General features: G+C 41.0%; 3 protein-coding genes across 3 annotated transcripts; 2 read left to right on the forward strand and 1 right to left on the reverse strand.

The window, feature by feature from the left end:
• Positions 1-604: 604 nt before the first annotated feature.
• Positions 605-7,433, forward strand: cdc7 (cell division cycle 7 homolog (S. cerevisiae)). Its single transcript, XM_069684222.1, has 12 exons — positions 605-756; positions 1,081-1,168; positions 1,541-1,627; positions 1,754-1,889; positions 2,198-2,291; positions 2,402-2,544; positions 2,669-3,005; positions 3,155-3,262; positions 3,460-3,635; positions 3,999-4,081; positions 6,041-6,190; positions 6,342-7,433. The coding sequence occupies exons 2-12, from the start codon at positions 1,081-1,083 to the stop codon at positions 6,773-6,775; spliced, it is 1,836 nt and encodes a 611-aa protein (XP_069540323.1). The 5' UTR covers positions 605-756; the 3' UTR covers positions 6,776-7,433.
• A 1,217-nt stretch (positions 7,434-8,650) lies between these two features.
• glmna (glomulin, FKBP associated protein a) lies at positions 8,651-14,953 on the reverse strand. Its single transcript, XM_069685146.1, has 19 exons — positions 14,892-14,953; positions 14,447-14,525; positions 13,772-13,897; positions 13,556-13,669; positions 13,316-13,424; positions 12,945-13,224; positions 12,760-12,859; positions 12,458-12,639; positions 12,305-12,358; positions 11,714-11,744; positions 11,340-11,429; positions 11,191-11,232; positions 10,944-11,017; positions 10,770-10,854; positions 10,520-10,629; positions 9,523-9,586; positions 9,188-9,323; positions 9,019-9,089; positions 8,651-8,922 (listed from the first exon to the last, which is right to left on the reverse strand). Exons 2-19 carry the CDS (start codon positions 14,483-14,485, stop codon positions 8,833-8,835), a joined length of 1,797 nt encoding a protein of 598 aa, XP_069541247.1. The 5' UTR covers positions 14,486-14,525; positions 14,892-14,953; the 3' UTR covers positions 8,651-8,832.
• Positions 14,954-15,045: 92 nt separating this feature from the next.
• On the forward strand, positions 15,046-26,233 carry rpap2 (RNA polymerase II associated protein 2). Its single transcript, XM_069684977.1, has 12 exons — positions 15,046-15,097; positions 15,321-15,366; positions 15,512-15,626; positions 16,108-16,206; positions 16,310-16,375; positions 16,470-16,558; positions 16,870-16,905; positions 17,046-18,087; positions 18,172-18,278; positions 19,705-19,785; positions 21,712-21,780; positions 25,990-26,233. The coding sequence occupies exons 1-12, from the start codon at positions 15,046-15,048 to the stop codon at positions 26,132-26,134; spliced, it is 1,947 nt and encodes a 648-aa protein (XP_069541078.1). The 3' UTR covers positions 26,135-26,233.
• Positions 26,234-27,006: the final 773 nt, after the last annotated feature.

Consider the following 27,006-nt stretch of genomic DNA (forward strand, 5'->3'; position numbering starts at 1 on the left):
TTACATTGTAAATGAAACAAATGTTTCCAGTGATAGTTCCAATAATTGTTCTAATGTTACTCTTGTATTTATTTATTTATTTATTAATTTATTTATTAATTTATGTGTTCATTGGATGATTCAGTGAAGTCTTTGGCAGTAAATTAGCAACATGTTTATTGTCTTGATATTTGACAAGTATTCCTTAGTTTAAAGGTATTGAGTACATTTAGTTTTTTAAATTTCTTTTAGAGCTTGAGAGATACCTTCACCTCTTTATTTTGTCAAATAGAAGAAAGCTCTAAAGAGAAACATATAACACATAAGACAGAATTGAAAGCTGTGTAATATTTCCACAAAAATCATTTCAGACATTTTGATAAATATGCTTAATTTCTTTGAGTGTGATTAAAAGATGAATACCAATCTTATATGTGCACGCTTTCTATAAAGTAAACTTCATGCAGGAGACTGGGCAAACAGCAGAACTGTCCCTGTCCAATACAAAATCCATCTACCATCTCCTTGGATGTTGCGTGATATCGCGTGATTTGTGCCGATGCAACGCGAGATGTGTCTGACGTCACTTTTAGCGCGGAGTTTGTTGTTGGCGGAAAAGCTTCATCCTGAAAGTCTGGTCATCCTTATATTCAGCCGCAGACGGAGTGAGATTTATACATTTAACTTTGTGCCGATGGAACATTAGCTCGCGACTGTGCTGCGTGTTTAAAAAACGTTAGTTTAAGAGACTTTTTCACTTTCTGACCCAGTAAAGCGGTGAGTTTCCTTTTGTTTTACTCAACAAGCTGTGGTTAGCTAGCCTGACAGACAGATGCTAACAGTATACTGGTGTGTTGTAACGAGGAAGAGAGACAGCGCTTAAAGTCAGACTGAACACATTTCCTCTTCTTCTGCCATTATAATCAAATAGTTTGCCAATAACCTATCACTTTATCAAGTTAATATGGCTCTTCATACACTGTCCAACTTACTACGGTGTAAGTTATAGCAATGTGTATAATACAAATACTACCGTTTCAGACATTAACATTTTTATGTTTCTTTAAGTTTTTTTCTTAATTCTTTCCTTCTGTCTTTTAGATGGAGTTGTCACCTGTCTGTAATGAAGTTATCAGCACAAATGGATGTATAAAATCTGAGAGAGGTCAGAGGAGAAGCAAAGTCCCAAGTAAGTATGACGGGAAAACACAACATCTGTACATAGAAGTCCCATTATTAATGTGTATTATGGCTAATTGGTGTTATGTTAAACAAGCAATGATTGCCCCTAATATCATATAATATATCATGATTGTTAGCCTCTGTAGTGTGCATACAGAATTTGGGTGTATTTCACTTAGTACATATTTCATGACAGAAATTGTATTAAATAGTTGTTGTCTTAATTGTTACTCCAATACTTTGAGGCTTTATAATTCTTGCGTCTGACTTTTCTTTGTACATACAAATTGTTTATTTGCTTGTCTGAGTAAGTAAGAAAATATTTAAAGGTATTTTATGCTTCTCTGACAGCGTTGAGTTTTTTTCTGTTTGCTTTTAGGGGATGTGGAGATAGACATCGATATCCTCTACAAAGCCGTTCCTCAGCTGGCAAAGGTTTTCCGCATCACTGACAAAATCGGAGAAGGTACTTTAACAACACGTAATAGCATTTCACATACTGTTTTCTCAAGATTCATGCAGTAGTAATTCATTCACCTCATTGGATTTATTCTGGCATAAGAGGTTCATGACTTGTGTATCTGTGCATCAGGAACATTCAGCTCAGTTTACCTGGGTGAGGCTCAGATGAGAGATGGGAGAAGAGAGAAGTTTGCTCTGAAGCACCTCATTCCAACCAGCCATCCTACACGCATTGCTGCTGAGCTCCAGTGTCTCACTGTTGCTGGGTAAGTTCGATAATTGTGTTGCTGTTGTCATGCCTGGAAAATGTTCTAATCAACAGATCTTAACTAGTCATGTTAGTGTTGTCTGGCTGTTTAACACTCTTATGAGCTGTTGTATTTGCTGCAGCTTGAGAGTTCCACATAACTTAATAACTCAATACATTGATAGATGGTTTGGTCAGTCATTTATTGGAATTAATAAGTGTGCACCTAAGATTGATCAGTATTTCTCTGATGATTCTTGGAAGCTACAAAGATTGACACCACCGCAGAAAGTTCTCTCGTCTCAATGGTTCTTTTTCACTTTGCAGAGGCAGAGAAAATGTGATGGGGGTGACGTACTGCTTCAGGAAGGAGGACCACGTGGTGATTGTCATGCCCTATATGGAGCATCAAGCTATAGTGGTATGTATATTGTAACATATTAGTTTGATGCTATTGGGACACAACCTGTGACATATTCCCAATAATATTAATCATTCAATGATCTGATCCAATCAATATGTATTACTCAGGAGATCATCAGCTTATTGAGCTTTGAAGAGGTCCGCCTGTACATCTTTCACCTGCTGAAGGCTTTGAAACACATCCATCAGTTTGGCATCATTCATCGGGACATCAAACCGAATAATTTCCTCTACAACAGGAGCAGCAGAATGTGAGTGTCACACTCCTCTATCAAAAATGCAGCCACATAAATGTGTCTAGCTAACCATCTTATTTAGTATGTAATCTGCTAAAAAAGAAACTCACCTCCTCTGCTGTGTAATCTGGGTGTGTAGGTATGCGCTGGTGGACTTCGGCCTGGCTCAGGGCACAGCCGACACCCAGATCGAGCTGCTGAAGGTGGTGAGGCAGAGGCCATCACAAAAAGGTGGAGGGTCCACAGGGAAACAAGACACCACACAGCGGAGCAAAGCACCACCTCCTAAAAACAACACCACCAAAGCCTCAACCTCACTACCACTTCTTCCACAGCAGCCTACAACTTTGCAACCTTCTTCCTCCTCTTCCTCCACTCCAACAACTTCCTCAGCCTCTCGGAGAGCACTGGTTAAAAAAGCACGTTCTGTCACCACCACCGTCACCATCTCCACCTCTCGCACAAAGCACACAAAGGTGTCTACTCAAAGCCAATACTTTCTTTCCACTGGTGTTTCTGAGTCTTCTGAGGGAGCTGTATAAATATCTGTGCATCTGTTTGTCTTCTTTCTGCACTTAAGTGTTGGTTTAAGCTCAATTCTGCCATCAATGTTTGTTTTCTTTAGGATTTGACAGGACTGCGCAAAGTGCAGAGACCGGTGTTTGGAGAGAGGAACCTGAACAGCTGCACTCCAGCTTCATCCACCACCAAACAAGCCGCCATTAAGACAGAGGTGAGCAATCGGAAAGAAAGAGGTTTCACTAAATACGGAGGATTAAAACACTGAGTAATCACACCAAAGATGGCAGCAATCACTAATACTTAAAAGTTATTCACTTAAAATGTTAAACATTTGTCTGTTCTCTTTTAAAAGCTTATTATTGGCATTTTCAGCGTATTCATTTTATTGTTCATAAATCTGTCATATAGTTGGTGAAGTCCGCCAAAACAGAAGATCCGTCCAATCGCAGGTTCTCTGCAGTCAGCCGAGGTCTGCTGCCGGTCAGGACCCAGAGCAGCAGTCAGAAACCTCAGAGGACCGTGCAGCAGGGCCTCACCTGTAACTGCCACCTGACTGACCGCGTCTGCAACATCTGCATGTCCAGGTAACAGCAACAGCAACAACAAATGTAGAGTGGAACCACTGTTTTTTTTTTTTTGTCTAAATTATTTAAAAAAGTATTTAAATTATAAATGAAATAGAAAAGCAGGGAATCCTCATCCTTATGAAACTGGAACCAGCAAATGTTTGATGCTTTTGCTTTGAAATGATTGATATGAGTAATCCATTTCCTATATAGTTTGATAATTTTTATTTTATTTTATCAACCGATTGTTGCAGCAGTATTCCTCATCATAAATATGAACATTTAGATTTTGAACTCACTCATTTTGTCGCTGGTTTAATTGCTGTTCTTTTCAAACTCCTGCTTCATATTTTATTTTATTTTTTTTACTTACTATTAAAGGAAGCAGCAGGTGGCTCCCAGGGCCGGGACCCCGGGCTTCAGAGCACCAGAGGTCCTCACAAAGTGTCCAAACCAGGGAACAGGTTGGTACATTCAACCAGAAACAGATCAGGGATGCAAACCTTTCAAACGTTTTTTTGTTTTAGTTTTAACAAACGCTGTCGATACTGTGGCCATTCATTTAGTGCTTACTCTGATAGGTGCTCTAGAAGTGGACAAACATGTACGGTATTATCCAGGAACACATAAAAAGCTTTACGTTATAAATTCATCAGGTAATTCAGCTCTACCTGGAATTAAAAAAGCAGAGGAGCATGCCCCTTGATCCCACTAGTTGTGGCAGGTTTTCTCTATCCACGCGATGTTGTTGATGAATATCAACAAAAAGTCCTTCGTTTATGCTCCAAGTTAAGATGCTAACTAACTTGGCTAGGTTAGCATGTTAGCAAGCAAAGACGTTGAATATTAATTATAAGTTAATCCCGATCCAGTGTATGGATCAAGCCCACAATATGAGAGCAATATCCTGACGCGCTTTAAACATATTAGTTAAAGGGGCTATATGTAAGATTTCACATATATTCATCAATCAAATATTGTATTTTATTGCCAATGTGTGAAGAGATAGTAGAGGAACTGATAAATTGAGACGTTCCCCAACTTCCTCCATTGGACCTTACAACCTGTGGGCTGATTTTTATGTTAAGCACCCCGGCCGGTTTTTCAGCGAAACTAGAGGATGTGACGTATCTGCGCGTTCGCGAGTACCTCTGCCGAGAGCTCATTCTACACCACTACAGTCAACAGTGTGCAACACGAGACAACGCAAGCTGTGAAATGGAGATGGATGCCATCAAACGACAGCACTCACAGCAACACCAACACAACCTACACACAAGAATAAAGAACAAGAATAAGTTTTATCGAGTGAAGCCCGTCTGACCAAACAGGAACGTGACCGGCGTCAGGGGCAAAACTAGAATCAACATCGGCAGGGCATGCGAATCATGGAGACCTTCGATTGCTTTGGGGATCAAAACAGACCCACAACTTCTTGTTGTCATAGAAAACAAAACCCGCGTGCAGCATTCTCTCACCCAGCTCTCTCCAGCCGCCCTGCCCCGCTTGGCAAATGTTTGCTAATGCCTTTTGGTTACGAAGTACAATGCCGGAGTCACCCAGTTTATTTATGTTAGAGCTAGTTGGCTAACCTTAGCATGCTTGCTAACGTTATGACTACCACAATACTATCTGACTGTGTATGTCAGTTATCTAGCTTGACAAATAACTTTGCAAGCAAATATGACAAACGTTGTTAATTTTGTAAATTATGTATCAGAACAAAGCAAATGTGTATAACTACTGATTGTTTTCTATTAGCCAATATCATTGCATTACCTGCCTAGGCTAAGGTTAGCCAGCCAGCTGTAAGCTGGCAACAAGCTACTGTTAGCTTGTCTGCGATAGCAGACGATTTGCCAGTCAGGCACGAGTGTGTATGTCAGTGTTAGCTTGACAAATAACTTCGCCACCTAACATGATATTAACTTAGGTATTATGACAAACAGTGTTGATTTTGGACAACATGATGCCGGTCAACATGATACCAGTCAATGAACACATCTCGTCAGTGAAAAGTAAACAGAGCCGGTGAGTTCCGAGACTGAGCATGCTCAGTTTCGTGTGTCTTCGGCAAAAATCCTGCATGCTCGTTCATGTGTGCGAGTGTCCGCACAAGCGCGTACAAGAAGGTTAACTACATTGCCCTCAACTTAGGGACTTAGCGAAGGGTCAATTCTGAGTGATCTGAAAACTTTACAGCCTTCTGTGTTATGAAATGGGTTTTTTTTGTATCTTGTCTCCTATGTTCGTTCGGTTGGTCCGTCTTCTCTTTCCACACAATGTTCTCACCTTTTTTTCCCCTTGTTTGCATCCCTGAGATATACATGATTTATAAACTATTCAACTCACAGCTGGACTCTTCTTCACCTCTCCATTGTTAGTAATGCACACTGATGCACCCTCCTTGTCTTGTACTGCAGCCATAGACGTGTGGTCAGCTGGTGTGATCCTGCTCTCACTGCTCAGTGGACGTTACCCGTTCTTCAAAGCCAGCGATGATCTCATCGCCCTCACTCAGATCATGACCATACGAGGCTCCAGAGAGACCATCCAGGCTGCCAAGGCGTTTGGTGTGTATTCATATTTTTTTAATCCCAAACTGATTCCTCTTTTTCCGTGTTGTGATATCACTAAAGACAATCAATGTATGAGAATTGAATTCAGCCTCTCTGTTTCATATGAAGCCTCTGTAAACTAAACAAACCTGTTTTCTGGTCAAAGGTAAGGCAGTGGTGTCCAGTCGGGAGCTGCCTCGTCAGGACCTCAGGACGCTGTGTGAGACGCTGAGAGGACGGAGGCCGTCACCAGATGATGAAGTCACACCACTTCCTGAAGCAAACACAGACTCCACCGCCACCCATCGTCACAAGATCCAAGACGATACGCCTACACATCGTCCTCCTGAGGGAACATTCAATCAACCCAAAGACGGAGCAGCAGAAACTCTCCCAAACGAGCAGGAACACAGCACAGAAACTGCTCGCCTCCACAAACAGAGCTCAGACACAGGCTGTAAGGTGGAGGAGGATGAGCGAGGCTGGGACAGAGTTCCCGATGAGGCCTACGACCTGCTGGACCGCCTGCTGGACCTGAACCCTGCTACCAGAATCACAGCCGCTCAGGCCCTGCAGCACTCGCTGTTCAAAGACCTGTGACACCGCAGACCCTCACTGTGTTGATTCCGATTTAAAATAGTGGATGTTCAAAAGAAAGCAGGTCAAATACTTGATTTGAACGGTAAATACAGAGTACTAAGTACGTCCCCTTATGAGAAACACACCGCATCTTTTAAGCTAAGTGGAGAAATGACCTCAACAAGAGAGATCTGGAACATGTCTCGTATTGCTCTCGCATGGATAATCTTTGCTAAATGCTTCGAAAGTTTTTATATAAAGGTCGATATAACACAGGGTTGACTTCATGTAGTTATCAGTGGCAGCTATGGTACTTTGAGATTGGGCATTTCACCTGATATACAGTAATGCCCAAGGTCACATTTGGCCTTTCTTTCAAAAACTTTTGTTTAACTTCTTAAGAAATGCAAAAATTACTCCTGTTTGTCGGAACTATCTCGTCAAGAGGGGATGCATTTGTTTACAATCGTCACTGCTGCCTTAAAACCATCTTATCGCTGTAAAAAGTGTCTTTTACCCAAGTATGAAAGGGCTTTGAATTTGAAGGTGTTTGAATTCCACCTGTATTTCATGATTGTGAGAATGAATGCTGCTGTATGAGAGTGTTTGTTTTAGTTGTGTTAACTTATTGAGAAATGTACAAACTGCCTCAGTGTACTGTGCATTTTCTAATAAAGAGAAAAACTTATCACAGTATGTGAAGTTTTATGTAATGTCATAAACTGAAAATTATAAGCCACACATTTCAAATAATTAAGAAATTTAATTATTTTTTTTTTCCCTTTTTAAAATAGTGTAAATGATTCTGATTGATCTGAAAGCTTTACAGATCATATGGTAGCAGTTGTGTTTGAGGTTAACAATGTCGACAAACAACATTTAGGAGGACTTTCTCTAAAGTCATAAAACTGTCCACTGTGTTAAAGTCAAAACTGCTCCACCAAGTGAAAACCTGCTCAAACATTGTAGGACAATCACTTTCTAGAAACCGCATGAATCAACTTACAATAAAAACGTTAAGACTGGCAAACAGCATTGTGTCTGACCCAAACCACGCTCTCAACAGTCAGTTACCACTTTCCGACCAACGCGGACCTGGTTCTAGTTCAGGGCCGGTGCTCGTGCTGGTTCGGAGCCGGTCCAACTTGCGAAATGCGAACCAATTAACCGTTAACATTATTTATTTTCCCACCCGCTAGAGCTCGAGCCACGTCATGACGTCACTCTATACGTGACCGCTTTTCCCAGCAGCAACTTTCACTCATAACAACAATGGCGGACTATATGGCATGTTTGCTGTTGCTCCTCTTTTCGAAGTCACATTAGATTCCAAAGACAATATGACAATATGAACTGTTACCATCAAACTGGAGATACAGGCTCCCAGGTTTTAATAAGGTTAGACTGAAGCACTCTTTTATTCATCAGTCCATTCTGAAATTAGAGTTAAATCCCAGACCTAAAGTACGTTAAAGGGCCTTGAACACTGTCTTCTGTCATGAGATGTTTTGTCAAATGTATGTTTTTTGTATCCTGTCCTTAAGTCAAATGTTGGAATGGAGCCAACAGTGGAACTAATTAATTCTTAACTAATAACAATACACTGATCAGCCATAACATTATGACCACCTGCCTAATATTGTATAGTCCTCCTTTTGCCGCCAAAACAGCCCTCACCTGGCGAGGCACAGACGACATTAGACGCCTGAAGGTGTGCTGAGGTATCTGGCACCAAGCCGTTAGCAGCAGATCCTTTTAGTCCTGTAAGTTGTGAGGGGGGGCTTGTTTGTCCAGCACATCCCAAGTATCAAACTCATTAGAATAAACAGTTCAGCATCTCACTTCAGCTGTGTGTACAAAACTTTAATCATTTAATATTCAAACTTTCCAGTCACTGTATGTTTTATAGACATTGAACATAACATTTAAAAATCTGACTTTTTTCTAAATACCTGCTGAATACAACTTGACACATGGAAAAAATAACACAAACAACATATTGACAGATTAACAGTTGAAAGCTTGTTTTTGATGCTGTTCCCCTGAGACGATGAAGATCTCTGCTGGTACAGGCTCGATCAGAGATTCTCCTTCACCTCGGTGAGCTCCTCTATTCGCACCAACACGCTCTCGATCATGTCGAAGGTGTGCAGGGCCGAGTGCAGAGCCTGTGAGGACAAATTCAAATTCAGTCAGGTCAGCGCTGCACAAAACGCACAATAAGAGCCGTCTGATTGTCACAGGAATATGAAACAGCCGCTGACCTGAATTTGTGACTCTGACGTCATGTTAGGCAGCTTCTCGTCACCGACCGACACAGAGAGCACTGAGTCCTCTGTGGAACACAAACATTCATATCTCTACTATCAAAACGGCTCAATTTGTTTTAATAATCACGAAATAATGTCTCTGAAAATGAAGTGTTGGCCTGACCTTTGACCTTGCTCTTCTTGCTCTCCATGGTGTTGTGCAGCTCCCTCTCGTAGTGAGCTCTCGACATGTTGACTCCGACACGTAGCGGCTTCAGGAACGTATCTTCTATTTTATACAGCTCTGTCCAGATCCCTGTCTGTGAGAACAAACAGCAGCAGACACACATGATAAGACACTGGTACTGATGCACTCTGGGAATCATAAAGTTAACATGCAACTTAATCACAGAGGAAGACTGTTAAATCATCCTTCAGTGTAACTCATTTTGGTATTTGGGCTTAAAGTGTGCCTTAACATTTACTGCATTGGATCAACACTCTTGCTGTAGCACTCACCTGGTTCTCTGTCACTTTGTCTCTGATGACGAGGTAACGCAGCAGGTTCAGAGACTCCATTATTCTGTTTAAACACAAAAAGGTCTTAATATTCCTAAACAAAACCATCCCAGCTTAACTTACTCTCCTTTTCTGACTTTTCTGATTAAGAGCCTCTAAATATGGTTGGAAGCAGCAGAATAAGCTAGAATAGAATCAGAGGCTTTCCACTGACTGTGTGGCATGAAGATGCCTCCTCACTTTCATCTGCTAGCAAACAACAGAATAATGAAAAAAGCTGCTGGTTTTACCACTTGGGTGCATATGGTGGTGCTTATTTTTCCCTTTTGCTGGGTTTGATTTTGAATACAATTTAAGACAGTAATTTCTAATCATCTTTATATGTTCCACTTACGTGTACCTCCTGCTCCTTTGTGTGCTCAAACTACTTTAGATGAACGTTTCCTACTTTTTTGCATGATTGTAAAGGCTTTTTTCATTTCTTTAAAGTGTATTTCCATTTATGTAAGAATGATGTATTTCGTTGCATGAGAATCAATAACTTATCATTATTTTTCTGTAATGTGTTCTTTGCTAAAGGAAACATATTTGGCTTAAATCACTCGTCCATTTCATTGACAAATATTTTTACCCATAGTCTAAGCCACTTCTTTTCTTTGCTTTTATTCCAATATAAAGCACCACTGTTTGTTGTGTCTAATGTCAGTTCTTTGACAGATGGTACACCATTTTGTTTATGTACCTTCCTCTCACTCAGAGCATGCTGGGATATGTTCTAGTCCCCTGCACCCCTGAGCAAGAAAAGGGTTAAACACAGGCACCGGTTTAGCTCAGCGTTTAAACCAGCAGCCCATGCACAGAGGCTACAGTCCTCAATGTGGCGGCTCTGTATCAACTCCCACCCTCAGCCCTTTGCTGCCTGTCATCCCCACTCTCTGCTGTCCTTTACCAATAAAGGCATAAAAGGCCAAAAAAATAATCTGTTATGTGTGCCGACCTGTCCAGGTACTGCAGGAGGTCGGTCTCTGGGCCGTCTGGCAGGCTGAGAACTTTACGCAGCAGAGGCAGCAGGTGAACTCCCTCGAACCAGGTGTTGCTGTTACCCGGCTGAAGACAGCAAGAGTAAAGACATAATTACAAAGTGCGCTCTGCACAGACACTGCCTTTAAGCTCTCAGTTACTGCATCACAACCAGGGAAAAATGGCAAACGAGCTGAGAGGCAACCAGGAAATGTAAAATATCTCACCTGCAGCGCAGCGTCGATCTGATTCTTGATGTTTTTGATGACGTAGCCTTCGACTCCTGAGTGACTACTGGTTTTCAGCATGTACCTGAAACAAGACAACCAGTCAATATGCAGGAGGGTGGAGCAGAAAGAAATGTTGCTGATCACTTCTGAAGAGTAAAAGGTGGAGCTCACTGGAAAAAATTGTACTTGGCTTCAGTGTCAAATTTATCGATGCTCAGCTGGAACACCTTCAGACCTCTGGTCCTCTGTTGGCAGAATTACAGAATTAAAGATGCAAATGAAAAACGTGAATTAAAAAGCAGATCATCAGCAGATTATCTATAGCATTGAAATTACACCAGAATAAATACATTCTTTTAAAACATCTTTTGTTACATTTTTGCCCAGAAACTGAAATAAAGCTGAATCATCTACTTACCAGATCATGCCTCGGACATATCGTCATGACCTTCACCAAGTTCTGAAAACAAACAGTAAAATCAGGACAAACTGACACAAACTGCAGAGCAGTAAATCAATAAACTGTAAGAGCCCAACGAAGTTAGGATCACATAAATATCTTTTCACCTGAGGGACTGTGAGGAAGGTTTTGATCTCCAGCAGATCTGCAGGCAGACTGCCGTCCTCCACCCGCACCAGACTCTTCTCATACAGCTCCTGTGAGATGTGAAGCACACAGGACAGGAGATGTGACATTTAACTCAAAGCAAAGGATGAAAAAACATGTTCTTGAGCTGTTTTTTTCTCGGTCACCAAAAGAAGTTTTTACAAGGCAGTAAGAAAAAATCTCTCTAGTAAACAACTACATTTTGATTCTCTAAAAAGTCTCGGTGATCACAAGGAATGTCTGCAAATATTTCATGAATGAACTTCTTAAGAAAATTTGGAAACTGAAACACAAATCTGCAGAATCTTGAGCTGAATATTTAACTTTGACTCACCAGTCCTTTCTGAATCCTGAACTCCTCAGTTCTGTTGATGAAACAAATCAGAATCAAGTTCAACTCAGTTCAGTTCAAATACACAAAAAACACCCATTATGAACTGGCAGATCCAAAACAGTACTTATTGAGTATAGCAGTTATATATACTAAAGGAAGACATTGTTACAGTGGCACACCTGCTCAACCATCAAAGTTAGATGTTTTCTGTATCGATTGTGATCCTCGCTGTCTCTAACAGTGAATAAGTATGAGCATGCACTGGGTTCTTTTGGCTGTACCATTTTTTTAAGAAAAAATGTTCAACTATTTTAGATTTAGATTTGATGAAAATGTCAGTGTGTTTTTATGAATAATACGACGTGGGTTCAATGGCCAAAGTGTAAACTGGAAAAAGCTCTTTGAAGTTTTTCCATTTAAATACTGAGATTTTATAAAGTTAATCCAACATAAATGACAAATATTACATCTTCTAAGACATCAACAGATGCCTCAAAATCTATTTAAATGATGAACCACCAAACAAATGCAGTGTTTACCAAACTATGTGTTGCACAAAGCAGATATAATAATACTCTTTCATTTGTTCACCTGGACAAGAGGAGGCAGATGTGCTCCATGTTGGACCGCAGGCTGAACACAGGACTGTAAAAAGAGTCAGAGGAATTAACAAAGCATGTTCATTTCGAACATTATTCAGTTTATCAGTGCACTTTGTGAGGGTAACTGTTTGTCCTCTCTCACCTGAAAACACTGGGGAACGTGTCAGCAGTCAGGTGATGGACGAACACGAGGTGAGACAGGCTGGCCAAAGACTCCTTAGGATAACGGACCTCCTCCTCCAGAAAGCCTGGGACCTGTTTTCTCTTCAACAGAGGCTGGTACACGAGACCGGGGAGGGACTCGCCGATAGCGCTGAGGGTGTTCTGTACAAAACGCACACACAGAAACAGGCTCTCTTTAAACATCACATTTAAGAGGGAAATCTGTTTCATAAAGGGATAAAAATTATAGAAGATGGTTTCCAGATGATTGATTTAACATACCAAAATCTCTGTGGCGAAATTCCTGAGGGGCGACACAGCCAGAGTGTCTGGATCCTTGAGTTGTACCTCCAGCAGAGGGTGACTCAGAGTCTTCATACAGCTGCAGAACAAAAAAGAATCATCCTTGTGGGCAGATATTTTAAGTGTAAGTGTTTCCTGTGAAACATGTCAAATCTCTCACTCACAACTTGAGCAGCTCTGTCCGCAGCTCGTCTTCTTTTCCCCCTCCTGCATCACCTGACATCTTGTTTTTGCTCTCACTACAGTTCAGGGTGTTGAGTCTGGCCTCGTGCACGAAGGGTCTGACAAAGTCTGTCAGGTCGGTGCAGCAGCGGCAAAGCGAGAACACGTCATCCTCCTCTTGCTCCTTGGTGTGAGGTAGAGGCAGTTTGGCCACCTGGTCCAGCACAGAGGACAGGGTCATGCCCAGCGAGGACGCCTTACGGCTGCCCAGGCACAGCAGCACTGAGAAGGAAAATAAACGTGAGACATGGAGGAGGTGGAACAGTTGAAATTTCTCTGTTTGATTTGATGTATTCAGTGAAATGTTCTTTACATTTCTGTAAAGGGTTCAGCAGCAGATGGAGGCTCTCTGCTATGGTGTCAGGGTCATCCTGCTCCAGCTGCTCCAACAGGCCAATCAGCAGCTCTTTGGGTCTGCAGGTCTGAAAAAGCACAACCGAGACTTAAAAGAACCATTTCACGCTGATACTTTATCTCATATCATACTCTGCGATAAACTTTGTGACTCAGGTTAATGTATTCATGACATAAACTGTGGAGCAGATGAACACACCTGTAGCAGGTGGTTGAAGATAGCCAGGCATTGAGGAAGGCTTTTGTCTTCTTTCTTTAGCAGAACCTGGATCAGTGGAGGCAGCAGATTCCAACCCATAGACCTCACAATGTCCTACAGAGAGAGGGAATACAGGGGAGTGTAATGCAAAAATAATATACTGACTAACAATATAAACAAGTCGTGATGAAACGATGGTCAGCTTTGAGCATATACCTGATTCTTTTCATCCAGGACGATACTGAGGACCTGTGCACTGTGACCCTCCTCGATGCAGGTCCGCCCAGTGACCGTGAAGACGTCATGATCCTCAGAGGTGTAGCTGTCATCAGGGAGGGCTTGCTGTGTGAAAGATAAACAAGTCAAGAGATTAACAGAGAGGAAATAGGCCTTTTTCACAGCAGACAATTTTACATCCAACAGGAGGAAAAGCACAGGTGTTTATAGCAGCATTAATGATGGCTGTATTCCATTTAGCTGCTCAATTTCATAGTCTTGGCTGTGTGCATGCTGACTGCCTGTCATGTCTTTCTCAGACACCTGAATAGAACAGAACCATTGTTAAAGTTATTATTAACGCTTAACGCAATAAAACGTAGCATGGATGGAAGCTACACAGTGACCTGTAAACACCTCTCTTTCACTTACTTTATATAAACTAATGTAGCACACTGAGGTAGTGCTGTGTGTCAAGTTTACATCCAGTAACCAGGACCCACTATTGCTTGCTATATAAACACATCAAGGTTTTTTGTAGCATGTAAATATAAAGCATAGTATCTTGTCTGGCGGGCCACCAGACATGACGCAACAATGTAAAAAAAGAAATATGCATATAAACGTGTGTGGGTGTGACTGATGGAAGCCCCTCGAGTCTCCTGCAGGACTCACACATCTCTGGACCACATCACTGAACTGCTCCAGAGCCATCCCTGCTGTCCTCAGGTGGAGTTATCTTCACACAGTACTCCTCCAAAATTAAAAAAAGAATACCTCATGTCAAAATAATACATAACATACAACATAAAAACCGTGCCAGTTCCTTATCAAAGAGTGTGCACACGCTCAGCTGTTATCATCATTTATAATGTAAAAACACATTACGTCATATTAAGGTTGAAGTCAGACAAGCCAGAGTGGGAGGTAAAATTGGACAATTGTCTGTCACAGATCAGAGTAAACAATGCTAGTCTGTAATTATTAATTAGCTTAGCCGGTAGACTGAAAATTAACATTTTCTTTGCTATGCTAGCTCTCCAAACACAGTCACAAAGATTTAAACACTGCTGTCGAAAATATAATTGATAAACAGGACAACAGTAAGCTATATACCCACCTCAGCTAACTACATGTCCCATACAAACAGCCCGGTGAAAACTACCACGTTACCTGACGAGGATGCTAGCAGCGGTTAGGATTGTCCGTGCGGACTTGCCGTAGCATGAAATACGTCACAGGTCAAAGTTGAAAACGTAGAAAACAGGAAGAGCATGGAGACGGAGAGGAGAAGGAGCGCAGGCTCCGCTAAAACTTGTAAAAAGGGTACGTTTTCATTAATATTTTGTTCTCTCATAACAATATTAAGCTTGAAGAATATATCTATAAACTTACAGACGCCAGAAATGAGTTTAAACGTGTTTTAAGCTAGTACTTTTTGTAGTTGTTCATTGAACCTGCTATCAACAGCACTGTGTTATGTTTTCAGTTGGAAGTATTTAACACTTAAATTAGCAATTTAATCATGTTCGACCTTTTTTTGTGGCAGATGGAAAACGCAGCAAAGCACTAACAGCTGAAGAAGAAGCAAGAAGGTGTGAAAGGGCATCTTTTCACGTACTAACAAAATTGTAATTTTAAGATAGAACAAACCTCTTACTCGACCCATACTCTAGAGACAGTTGTAGTAATACATATCAGTACATATCTACACATTTTTAAATGTATGTGTTGTGTCAGGAGAGAGGTGGTGAAGGAGAAGTTAAGGGAGAAGTTGGAGCTGGAGAAAAGAGCCCTGAAGGTGGTGGAGCGTCTGCTGGTGGACAAGGTGTCTGAAGATTTCCTGGTTGACTGTGTATGTATCATGTTTGATCACGTTTTCAGTGGACTTACAGGTGGCTCAGCCCAAAGCTCTCATGATTTTCGTATTTTAGTATGATATGGCACAAGCTTACGTGTCTCTATATAAAAAAAAGGTCATGTCTGCCTTATTAAATTGGATCAGCACAAGTGAGGTTTTAACAGTGAGATGCAATGATGACATTTTAAAATTTTTGATATCACCCTCTCTCACCTCTTGGTTTCTTTTTTGAGACACAGTAAAGTAGTACTAGATCAGATGACTACAAGATGCATTCAACATTTAGCGACAGACAGATGTATCAAAACTATTTGTCAATTTATGTCGGAAAACTATCATATTTGCCATCTTTTGATTCACCAAGCATCAGAATACAATGGAAATACACATGTTGAGAATCTTATTGAAAGACTGAGAGATTGAGAGACTTTTCATTGTTGAGAAGAAACATGTTTCAATCTCCTTTTCTCCACAGGCAAGGCTCATTGCTCCTGCTAATTACAAAGACACTATAGAGGAGAGATCCATTGCTAAACTGTGTGGCTATCCCATATGTTCCAATAAACTGGGCAAGGTAAGTGCAGGGGCACATCAGTCTTTAGTGTCCTGTTTAAGTAATAAATCTCCTTGTCTGTAATTTTTTTTGGCTCTAATCTTTTTCCTTCATACTGTTATAGATCCCAACTCAACAGTTTAAAATTTGTACTAAGACCAACAAGGTTTATGACATCACAGAGCGCAAGGTAAATGCTGCTAAATATGGCTTTTAAAAATCACTATTTTTCTATGTTTTTTCTATGAAGAAAGTAAACATTGTTGTGTCTTCTTTGTTATCAGTGTTTTTGTAGTAATTTCTGCTACAAAGCCTCCAAAGAGTTTGAGCTTCAAATATCAAATACGCCTCTTTGGCTCCGGCAGCATGAGAGGTATGTGTTTTCTAACTGTCTCAATCCCAAATTGCAACTTTGAACTGATCATTGATTACTGTCCATTTTTACATATTACGGGGCGCTGGTTTGGTTCGGTTGGTGGAGCGGGCGCCCCATGCACAGAGGCTACAGTCCTTGACACACTGATCGCAGGCTCGACTCCCGGTCTGCCGATCATTTGATGCATGTTGTCCCCCCACTCTCTACTCCCTGCATTTCCTGTCTCTCCTCAGCTGTCCTGTCCAAAAGAGACAAAAGCCATCTTCTACATATTTACTCTGTGATTTTTCTTCCTCTCTGGCCAACAGTCCTTCAGAAATAAAATTGATGAAGAAAGGAGATGGGTATGTGTTAGCTAAATTATTTTTATTCAAATTCAAAGTAAATATATCAGAAAACAGAATATTTTTTTAAATCTTAAAATGTTTTTGTTGTCCATGTGGTTTTATAAGAATAAGACTAATTCAGTTTAACGTGTGTCTAGTGGGAGTTCCGGAGAGGAGGTGCCACTGTCAGAGACGCGTCTCAAAGAGGAAGACATCGAGAACCCGCAGGCTGTTCAAGCCGAGGACCCTCGCAGCTCTCAGCAGCGTCCTGATGCAGCCAGCCTCAACCACGGCGAGGGCAGCGACATTGAGCAGGAGCAGGACTTCATCTCAAGCGTGGTTTCCCAGCGGCAGGGGCCCAGGGTGCACTGGGGCGACCTGCCAAATCGTACCGATGATGAGGAGAAACAGGAACGAGGGAAGACGGAGAGGCGAAAGAAACAGAGCAGGGAGGGTGATGAGTCAGATTTATGTAAAACAGAAGTTGACCTCGAAAACCCCAAACAGCCGCTCTCTCTAAACACAGACAAACCTCACAGAGAGCAGGTGCAAGAGAAGAAAGACTTACCTGAGGATCCTAATATGGAGCAGGCTACAAATAAGATGAATTTGTGCAGTATATCTGAGACAGTCACTCACACAGCTCCCCTGCCTGTAGACTTCTCAGCATGTAAAGACTCCCACCACTCAACAGAGAGCAAACATCCCCCGTCTTCACCCCTGATCAGCACAAATCCAAACAGCCAGGACACTGCATTGACAGAGGAGCCAGGCCTCAACATCACCCAGGTGGGTATGAGCAAGAGAGGGGCAGCAGGGCTACGAGATCTGCTCAAGAACCAAACTGCCGGAGCCACAACTGAATCCATCCGCCTGAATCTCCTCGAGTGTCTGAGGAACACGTTAAAGGACTGGAGCACTGATGAGACTCTGAAGTTCCTGTACGGAGCTGGCCATTCGCTGGGCGCTCCTTTTGCTGATGTAAAAGACGACAGAGAAGAAGAAGTGGAGGAGCTGGATGAAGACGACCTTGATGATGTAGAAGTGGTCGATGATGCGGTGCAGGAGAGACCTTCAGCTGCAGCTCCCGACTACAAGACGCTGCGGAAGGAGAGTCAGCAGCTGGAGCTAAGAGTCAGAGAGTTTTATAAGGGGACATGGATTCTGCCCGAGGAGGGAAAGCAGCCGGACGGAGATAAGGTGAGCGACAGAAAAACGAAGGTGTGGACAGATTGATTGAAGCCGGTTTATATGGTGGAGTCACACATATCATGTTTGTTCCAGGTGACAGTCCAGGACCAGAGCAGGAAGGACGCAGCTCTGCCGCTTGTTGACTCTCAGGCTCAGCACCTCATCCAGAAACGAATCACAGTGGAGAAGCTCACAAGCTGGTGTGTTTTTGTGCTGATATTTGTGTGTCTGAGTGTGTTAACATGCATGTGCACTGTTTATTAATGTGCTTTGAGGCTTTGAACACGCGTCATATTTGAGCTTTTCTTGTCTGGTAAAAAGTAAGTTAATCCAGAGACACTTCAAACTGGCACCCTGTGAGGCAACATGAGTCATCGAAGTGCCATAAAGAAAAATACATCTGTGAAATAACAATGGGCCTCATTCACTAATATCTGCGCAGAAATGTTCTTACTCTCCGCAAAAAATAAGTACTTGCGCAAAATCACCGTCAGATTCATGACACGTGCGTACCGGCCAATTTTGTTCCCACCACCGTGCGTATGTTAGTAAATCAGAACCATTCTAAATTGACAGGCGCGTGTCCGCGATCTGCAATCAGCATACTGCCACGCCTCTATTTCTCTATATAAGGACATCTGTTTGGTGCCGCATGAAGAGAGCGGTGTTACGGAGAAGCTGAAAGAACGTGAAAGATGGCCTCAAAAGGAAAAAAGGAAAAGTTCACATCAGCAGAAATAGAAACAATTGTAACAAAAGTGTTACATTTCAATATAAACATTTTCATATGGTCTACTCTATTGTAAACTTAATAAACTAATTCAACTGCTATAATTGAAGTTTTAATTATATGACAATAAAATGTGAGGATGACACGGCATTTACGTTTGGTCCATACATAGTAAATTCAATTATTGTTGAGTTTTAATATAGTATGCATTTAGTTAAAAGGGTGTGTGTTAACATTTCCTAGGACATTTCTTTCATCATTTGTGCGTACGCATGGTCTGAGGGAGTTCTAAATTTGTTCGCAGAGTTCGAAGATATTTAGCTAAGAACAAATTGATGAATCCAAGATTTGTGCGTCAAACGTGCGTACGCACAGTTCAAGCACAGATTTGTGCGTACGCACTGTTCGTTAATGAGGCCCAATGAAGTACATGTAAAAATATAAAATGTAATTCATAAAAGAATAAATGCGTTTACATTTTTAAAATGTGGAAATATTGGGACAAGAAAAATAAATAAGTAAATACAATATGTGGAGACAAAATATAAAGTATTTATTTTTTCGTAAAATATTTATTTAATTTATGTTTATTTTTATTTTTATTTGCATTGAAGATTTTTTTAGGTTTTATTTACTCATTTATTTTTTGTTTATATTCCAAAATGTTTTATCTCCTTATTTTTTATTTAATTTTCTTCTCTTTATATTTTCACATTTATTTTTTCTGTTCTTTAACAGATGTATTTTTGAATGACTCCATAGAGGAATGGCCTCACAGGATGATGTGTTGTGTTTATACTCACCACACAGATACATTTAAATTCACATGCTGTTTTTTTAAAACTGTAACGTTCCTGTGTTTCTCTCCCTTATCTGTGTGTCTCTGTGCTGTGCAGTCTCAGAAACATTGTCGGTCCGCTGCGTCTCACCATGACTGACGTCTCCACTGACCTGAACAACCTGGTCAGGACATTTAGGTCAGTGCAGCACACACAAATACACTCTCCTCTCTGCTGGTCTCTCCTTGCAGACTGTCATAGTAATACACACACACACACACACACACACACATACAGTTAAAGGCTTTCTTTTATGCATTTATCAATTTAGCACACAGTTAAGGCTAGCTATAAACAGGCTTTTTTTCTGCAATTTTTAACATCTCAAGAATACTCAAAAACCGTGCTGACAGCATCACGTCAAGATTTAAAGGTACAGTACTTGAGTTGATAGCTACACCTGATTTCTGCATGCAACAAAACGATAGCATTCTTCTTTATTGGTGCAACGTGTCGGCACAGTGTCGAGACATCCTGGAGATTTTTATTTTTTAAGGTTGAGTTGCACCTTGTCATCAGATTTTTGCAAACTTTTTTCTTAAGTTAAGAAAAAACTTAAACTAGGCATTATTTTGATGTTTATATTTCTGAAAGAATAGTTTTTTTTCTTGGTATAGAGCCCGGAGACGGTAACGAATCCGTCATCCAGTGAGATCTTGAAACCCCTTGATAGCAGAACTGAAACATATTCCTGAAATTTCTGTAGTACAGTGAAAGTAATAAGAGTGTTAAACTTCTAGTAAATGAAAAGATTTTGTTTAAACTCCTTGGCCCTGTTAAACGTGTTTTTGAAGGACTCTGGTGCCCCCTACTGGTCAGCGTTAAACTTGACAACAACACTTTAACTGTTTGTTACAGACCTTTTATACAGCAGACATGTTGACATGTTATAGCAGAAGAAGCACTGGTGAACTTAATAACATTAATTATGGCGCCTATCTCTGAAGCTACTTTAGTTCCAGGACCATGACTGCATGCGAGCTATTTCACAAGTCAAAATACCTGATGTGAAATATGCTATTTGTTCTACTCTACACACTCAACACATGTATTGTGCATGTGCCTTTTTAATGTCACGTGTCTTGACTTTAAGTGCCCTAAAGTCCCTCTCATATGTTGTTTATTACACTTCATACAATTTGCATTATTTGAAGCTTGATTTAAATGTACACTTACACAGGTGTTTCCACTTGAGGCTGCATAGACCTGAGCTCAGATTAAAGATGGGTGGAGCTCACTGAACCAATATTGAACCTTACATCAAAACAGAAAGTTTATAACAGGATAAGCACAGGTGTTACTTATGATTGTATTAATGATGGCTCTGTTCTGTTGCCAAAACAGTCGCAAGAAAACAAACAGGAGAATCAGAGGGATGTCAATCAAACTCAGTCTGTGCCCGCCCACGGGGTGTGGCTGGACCCAAGTCTTTATTTTCTGTCCTTTGTTATTATGTTTATTGTTTTCAGGTATCTAAAGAACATACAGTCATACATAATCATAAGAGACGGTGCTTTTCATAGGTGCAGTTGTTTTTAGTGAATTGTATACAAGTTTTTTCCTCTGACCACAAAAAGTTAATTTCTGTTTTTGTTTTTTGTTTTTATTGAAAGATTAAAGCTTTCTAGCAGATACTTTTTACTAACAGACATATAATAAAACATTTCCTTGCCCTGTAGTAGTTTTATTTTATTAAAACATTTAACAAACTACCAGATTGAACGTGTCCTGCTGTGTACGCTCTCTGTGTTCCCATTGGCTGGTTCGGATGTTTTCAACAGCAGCTATTAAATCACTGTGCAGTGAGTAACACCTCCAGAGTCCTGCTTCCAGGAATTCTCTTTGTGCTGTCGGAGGCCTCGCTGACAAGAGGCGTGAATATACACAGCGCTGTCACACACACATACATCACAGCTTTAATGCTGCCGGTGTGTGTGGAGGTTACACCAGCCTCGTGCAGGTTTTATTTTATTAGTGTACTTATCATTCATATCAGATGTTAACACCTTTACATGTCTTAAATCTTTCATTAAAGGCTGACCTCTTTTTTTCTTAACACCACAGGTTCACCAACACAAACATCATCCACAAAACTCCAGAGTGGACCCTCATCGCCGTCATGCTTCTCCATCTGTAAGTTTCTCGTGTGTGCCTTAGCATGCCCAGTGACACCTGGACGGTCAGCTGTAGAGGAGACAGAGAAGAACATATGAGGAGGAAGTTAGAGAGCTTTGTTTCCCAGGAAATACACCCTGTCAGCAAACTGTAAACCACTGTTCTTCACTGCCAGGGCGTGTGCAACAGTTTGTGTGTGAGAACATGACAAGTGTGATTTTTACACCAACTGCAGCTTACAAACGTTGACCTGAATTTAAAGTAAGCTATAAAGAAAGGAGAGATAAAGTGCAGCCAAACCTCTGTGTGAAACCGACATTATTGTTAGTGTTCTTTAATATCCTGTTGCATTGACAGATTGTTACTGTGCTCATTTAAAGCGACACAACAGCCTTTTGACACAACTCTTCTGCTCTCTATTAAAGAGCTTCAGAGCTTCGTTGTGCATTTGACAAGACACGCTTTAATGTGGGATTGTTTTAGTCCATGCCATATGGTGTGTGTGTGTGTGTGTGTGTGTGTGTGTGTGTGTGTGTGTGTGTGTGTGTGTGTGTGTGTGTGTGTGTGTGTGTGTGTGTGTGTGTGTGTGTGTGTGTGTGTGTGTGTGTGTGTGTGTGTGTGTGTTGGCAGTTCATGCACAGATCCGTGCTGCTCCCGTCTAAGTACACACAGACGCCTCATGGCCTTATCTCCACCCGATTGCCCCTCTCCAGATCCGTGATGCAGGACACACACACAGCCCTGTTCACCTTCAAGTTAAACACACACACACACAAATAGTTCCTGTGTGTACATCCGAGCAAAACGAACACTTTAAATCGCTCCCGGCTGGGAAAACTTTCACCTGATGCCTGACTGAATCAGATTTATGACTCCCTTTGTGGCCCCACATCTGTTTCCATCAATATCACAACTCTTATTGTGACCTTAACAAAAGCATACAGTCAGTGTTGTGCAGCTTGAAGTGCAGAGAGTGACACAAATCTATGACTCGTGAAGTAATCGGGGTCTTGAGACCTCAAACATCCCCCTGTAACAATATTTTGTAGTTTTAGAAATTTAGAGAAAAATACCGTATTTGTCCAAATATAAGACGCCCCCTCTTTTCAAGCTACATTTTTTCTAAAAAATACTTTTTGAAGACCAAATTTGTTTTAGAAACAAAACATTTTTATTTCACCTTTTAAATAAAATCGTGGTTTCGATATCTTTAAGATTAAATTGTTATATTTAAATGAAATAAAATGACTTTCACATTTTCTATAAACCATTAACCATCGGGGTGAAGTGAGCTCTGCGGCGCTACGGTGGCCCGTGATCTTTTTGGATTCGCCATTTTCGGACATTACACTCTGTGGCGACAATTATTTTTAAATTGATATCATAACTCCGCATCAGGTGTTTGTTAACTTGGCCTGCTTTTAAGCCATTGGTTCCGGACGATCACCGTGTCTCTCCATCTTTCATCCCCCAGGCTCTGTAGTTGTGAGTGACGGCTGGTCTCAGTCATGAAGGGTGTACACCATAGACTGTATAATATATATATATATATATATATATATATATACACACATATATGTATATATATATATGTACATATACAGTCATTGGTGTACACTCGCAAATATGATTAAATATTATACGATCCCACTTTTTCAGATGTATGTCAAGAGAAAAGAACCCTGTCTTATATTCTGACCAAAACGGTAAATGTGCAGTTGGAGCGAGCAGAAAGGGTCTGCAGTTTATAACACTTTGCAGCAAATAAACAGCACATCTTGGGATCCTTTTCCTTCTCAATATCCCTGCTGTTTTTTGTCTTCCAACATTGTGCAGTGATCAAACTTTTTTAAACCTTGTGTAAAAAAGAAAATTGATGTTTTCTGTGCAGTGTGTTGGTGTCTTACAATGTTGACAGTTGATCAAGAGTGATACATCTTAAAACCATTGCTTGTAAGATTTGATTTTATCTACCTGATGACCCACTTAATAACCCACAAGCTGTATGATCAATGCACTTTTTGCCTGTTATCTTTTATTTGATCCGTTTTCACAATCAGCCCCTCTTATTCTCTTTGTCACGTGTCCTGCTGCTGCTCTATGATTTCATTAGCTCCCATTTAACTTCAAGCGTCTCCGTCCTCTCATTCCTCCATCATGAATAATTTGGTGCGCTGTCTTATCTGTCTGCTGCACGGCAGCTGCAGAGCTACGAGCGGCCTCTATTGTTCAGGCCGGCTGAATAATGGATGGCCCCCCTCTGCAACTCTAGACCCCGGGGTGAACCGGAGATTAGGCAGCAGTGCACCTCCACACAGGTAGAGAGGACAGGTAGAGGGAGGGGGGAGAGTGACAGAGAGGGTTAGAGAGGTGACGGAGACCGGCTGGAAGGTTGGACCTGTTGGTTTAGAGCTGGACTTGATGACGGCTCCTGGGCTGTGCTGATTTGATGGATCATGACACAGTTTTTTTTAAACAATTATGAAGTTTAAATGTTTCTTTTGTTGGATGTTTTTTCCCCCTCATTAATATAAATGTGCACAAAATATTAGAAACACTTCTGACTATAACAACTCATTATAATTTGAACCTTCATGGATGTAATGTAGGAGAGCTGCATTAGCTTGAGCTAGTTTTGCCTACGTCACTTGAAAGCCACAAACACACACTCATCCTGTAGCCGAGTGTGTCATTTCTGAAAAGCTAAAGGTTATTTGAGGCTATTATTTAAGGTGCACGTCAAAGGTGAGGATTTGTAACATTTTGAGCGAGTCACAAATCATATCAGATCATAACAGGAAGTTCAGATATTACTGGATGATCGGGGTCATAAGCAGTGAGCAGCTAGAGACCCCTTAAATCAGAGTTATCGATATGACTCAGTGAGGCTGATTGCTTTTAGAACAACAAGAAATCAGGTCAGCACTAAATGGATCCTCTGACAGAACATGTGACTTGATAAAGTGGAGATGTTCCAGTACCTGTGTTTCCCTTCAAGATATAAATTCCGATGGGACTCCCTACAAACACTGTATTTCACCCGGGGCGGAGCCTGGCGTCCTGCATCACACAGAGTGTTGTGTTCCTGATGCGCGTTCTCTTCATCAGCTTTCAGATAAGCTAGCAAAACCATAACCTAAAAAGTTGCTCATTAACTTAATCTTTTCCTTAACTCAGAGATTAAACCTCTGAAGTTACAATCAGGCTTGAGGTCTCCTGTAGAGGATTTTTATGCCTCCGCACCGACCGACCGATCGATTGATCGATTTCAGAATAGACAGATGAACAAAAGAGAGCTTCAGTCTAACCTTGTTAAAACCTGGGACCCTGTATCTCCGCTTCGATGGTAGTAGTTCATATTGACTGGCTAACAACATTGTGTCTGACCCCAACGCGATCTTAACAGTGTCAACATGTTTTTATTGTAGGCTGATTCTTAAAATTTCTCAAGTGATTGACCTACGATGTTTGAGCAGATTTTCATTTGGTGGAGCAGTTTTGACTCCAACACGGTGGACAGACACTTGTACCATGTGGTGTTAGAGAACTGTAGGACACAAGAATTTGTTTACTCGCCCCAAAAGGTCGAAGTCGGCGAAGGAATAAAGTCTTTGTTTTGTCTTTTTGCAGACAAATGTATTTGTTTCAGATCCTGGAACACAACAGAATGCAATTATAACATATAAATATATATGGTCAATGCTGAGTTACCCTCTTCGTCCAGTGCAATGAAAAAAATGTTTTTTTGTTTGTTTAACAGCTGCATATTACTCCACTATATGTGATATGATTGCTGTCTTTGTTTTATGCCCTGGCTCGGCTCACTGTGGGAATCCTGACCTAAAAACAAGCCGAGCTAACATTAGGTGCAGCTCGGATCGCTACCTCTCCTCACATCCTGTGTCTGCTGAAAAGTGTAGAAGAAACCCTGATATTTCAACATAAAACTCTTTATTTGATGTTTTAACCTGTTTTAATTATATTGACTTTAACTTTAAAAAATGCCGTCTTGAAATGTTTGATGGGAAAAAACTGGTTGCAAATATTTTGCATGTTGTTACTAAGGTTACACTCTCCGCTGCGTTCCTTACAATCACTGCTGAAGTGTATTTCTGTATATAAGAAAACTATTATTACATTTATCAGCACGTTCATGTTTATGATATGTTTCAAGAATCTGTAGCAACACAAGCCTGGTGCAACGATGTGTGTGGTTGTGTGTTTCAGGTTGTCTGAGGTGTCTCCGGTGGTGCGTGAGGCCTTGGAGAATCCAGCGTCAGTGATCTATCTGAACACTCTGATGGAGGAGCTCGGTCTGCAGGAGCAGGACCTCCTGAACTTAGTCCGGCTCTTTAAAACTCCAGCACACTGACACACACACACACACATTACCAGACATGGACAAATGTAGACTACAAATAGACTCAGGATCTAAGAGACTGAATAAATGGAATATGTTGGCCTGTTTATTTTCCACAAATAAAGTTGGTTGTACTAACTTTAAAAACCAAACCTCATGTCCTTTTGTGCTTTATCTAAAACAGGATGCAGGAGTGGAGTCTTTTTTTTTTTTGTTACTGTAGCAGCGTAACTGTACGGACACAATCTGTGTGGTGAGATGTGTGCAAATCAGATCCTTGAAGTTTTAGAGCCCTGGATGTTTAACCTCTGCAGAGCCAAACAAATCACACCCAGCTTTTCCCAGTGAGAACACCATGTGGACACGCTGCTGCTGCTGCTGCTGCTGTCATAAAAGTGATGCTATTCCTCCAGACTTCCTTCACATGCAGCTTTATGGCACCATAATGGCATTTGTTATATGGGTATGTTAACAATGCGTGTGTCTGGAAATATTTGGTTTAGACCAGGTGGTGCATGCAACGAAACGTCCTTCTCTCTTTAACAGTGGAGATAGAGCAGCGCTGGGCTGTCATGCAGGACTGGGGACGTGATTGATGGCCTGAGCACAGCTTCTCCTTTTCTCATAAAGTACCAACAATAAGTAGACTTAAGATAAGTCGACACAAGGATTTCAAAACATGAGCTTGGTTTTTACATCTTTTACTGAAGATTGAAACTTGAATCTAAATAATGAGAAATGTTAAAAACAGTAGTTAAAGGGGGCTTTTTAAATTCCTAACTGAAAAGACAACTGAGCTGTAAAAGTTAATGTTTAATCCCTGAACACATAACAAATTAGCTAAAGTGAAATAGAAGGATTTCTTCTTTGAAATAGAGAAACAT

The sequence above is a fragment of the Semicossyphus pulcher genome, unplaced genomic scaffold, assembly GCF_022749685.1.
Source record: "Semicossyphus pulcher isolate SPU_LCO1_2020_fin unplaced genomic scaffold, fSemPul1.0.p SCAF_7, whole genome shotgun sequence".
Lineage (NCBI taxonomy): Eukaryota > Metazoa > Chordata > Actinopteri > Labriformes > Labridae > Semicossyphus > Semicossyphus pulcher.

Bases quoted from the DNA above. Each gene is read 5' to 3' on its own strand.
- cdc7 (XM_069684222.1), top strand. From the start codon at position 1,081: ATGGAGTTGTCACCTGTCTGTAATGAAGTTATCAGCACAAATGGATGT. The intron at 2,292-2,401 runs GTATGTATATTG...TGTATTACTCAG, and splicing joins TGGAGCATCAAGCTATAGTG to GAGATCATCAGCTTATTGAG. The intron at 6,191-6,341 runs GTGTGTATTCAT...TTCTGGTCAAAG, and splicing joins CCAGGCTGCCAAGGCGTTTG to GTAAGGCAGTGGTGTCCAGT.
- glmna (XM_069685146.1), bottom strand. From the start codon at position 14,485: ATGGCTCTGGAGCAGTTCAGTGATGTGGTCCAGAGATGT. The intron at 13,898-14,446 runs GTGAGTCCTGCA...TCTTTCACACAG, and splicing joins GTGATGTGGTCCAGAGATGT to CAAGCCCTCCCTGATGACAG. The intron at 13,425-13,555 runs GTGTGTTCATCT...GTGCTTTTTCAG, and splicing joins TCTTCAACCACCTGCTACAG to ACCTGCAGACCCAAAGAGCT.
- rpap2 (XM_069684977.1), top strand. From the start codon at position 15,046: ATGGAGACGGAGAGGAGAAGGAGCGCAGGCTCCGCTAAAACTTGTAAA. The intron at 15,098-15,320 runs GTACGTTTTCAT...TTTTTGTGGCAG, and splicing joins CGCTAAAACTTGTAAAAAGG to ATGGAAAACGCAGCAAAGCA. The intron at 18,279-19,704 runs GTGTGTTTTTGT...TGTGCTGTGCAG, and splicing joins GTGGAGAAGCTCACAAGCTG to TCTCAGAAACATTGTCGGTC.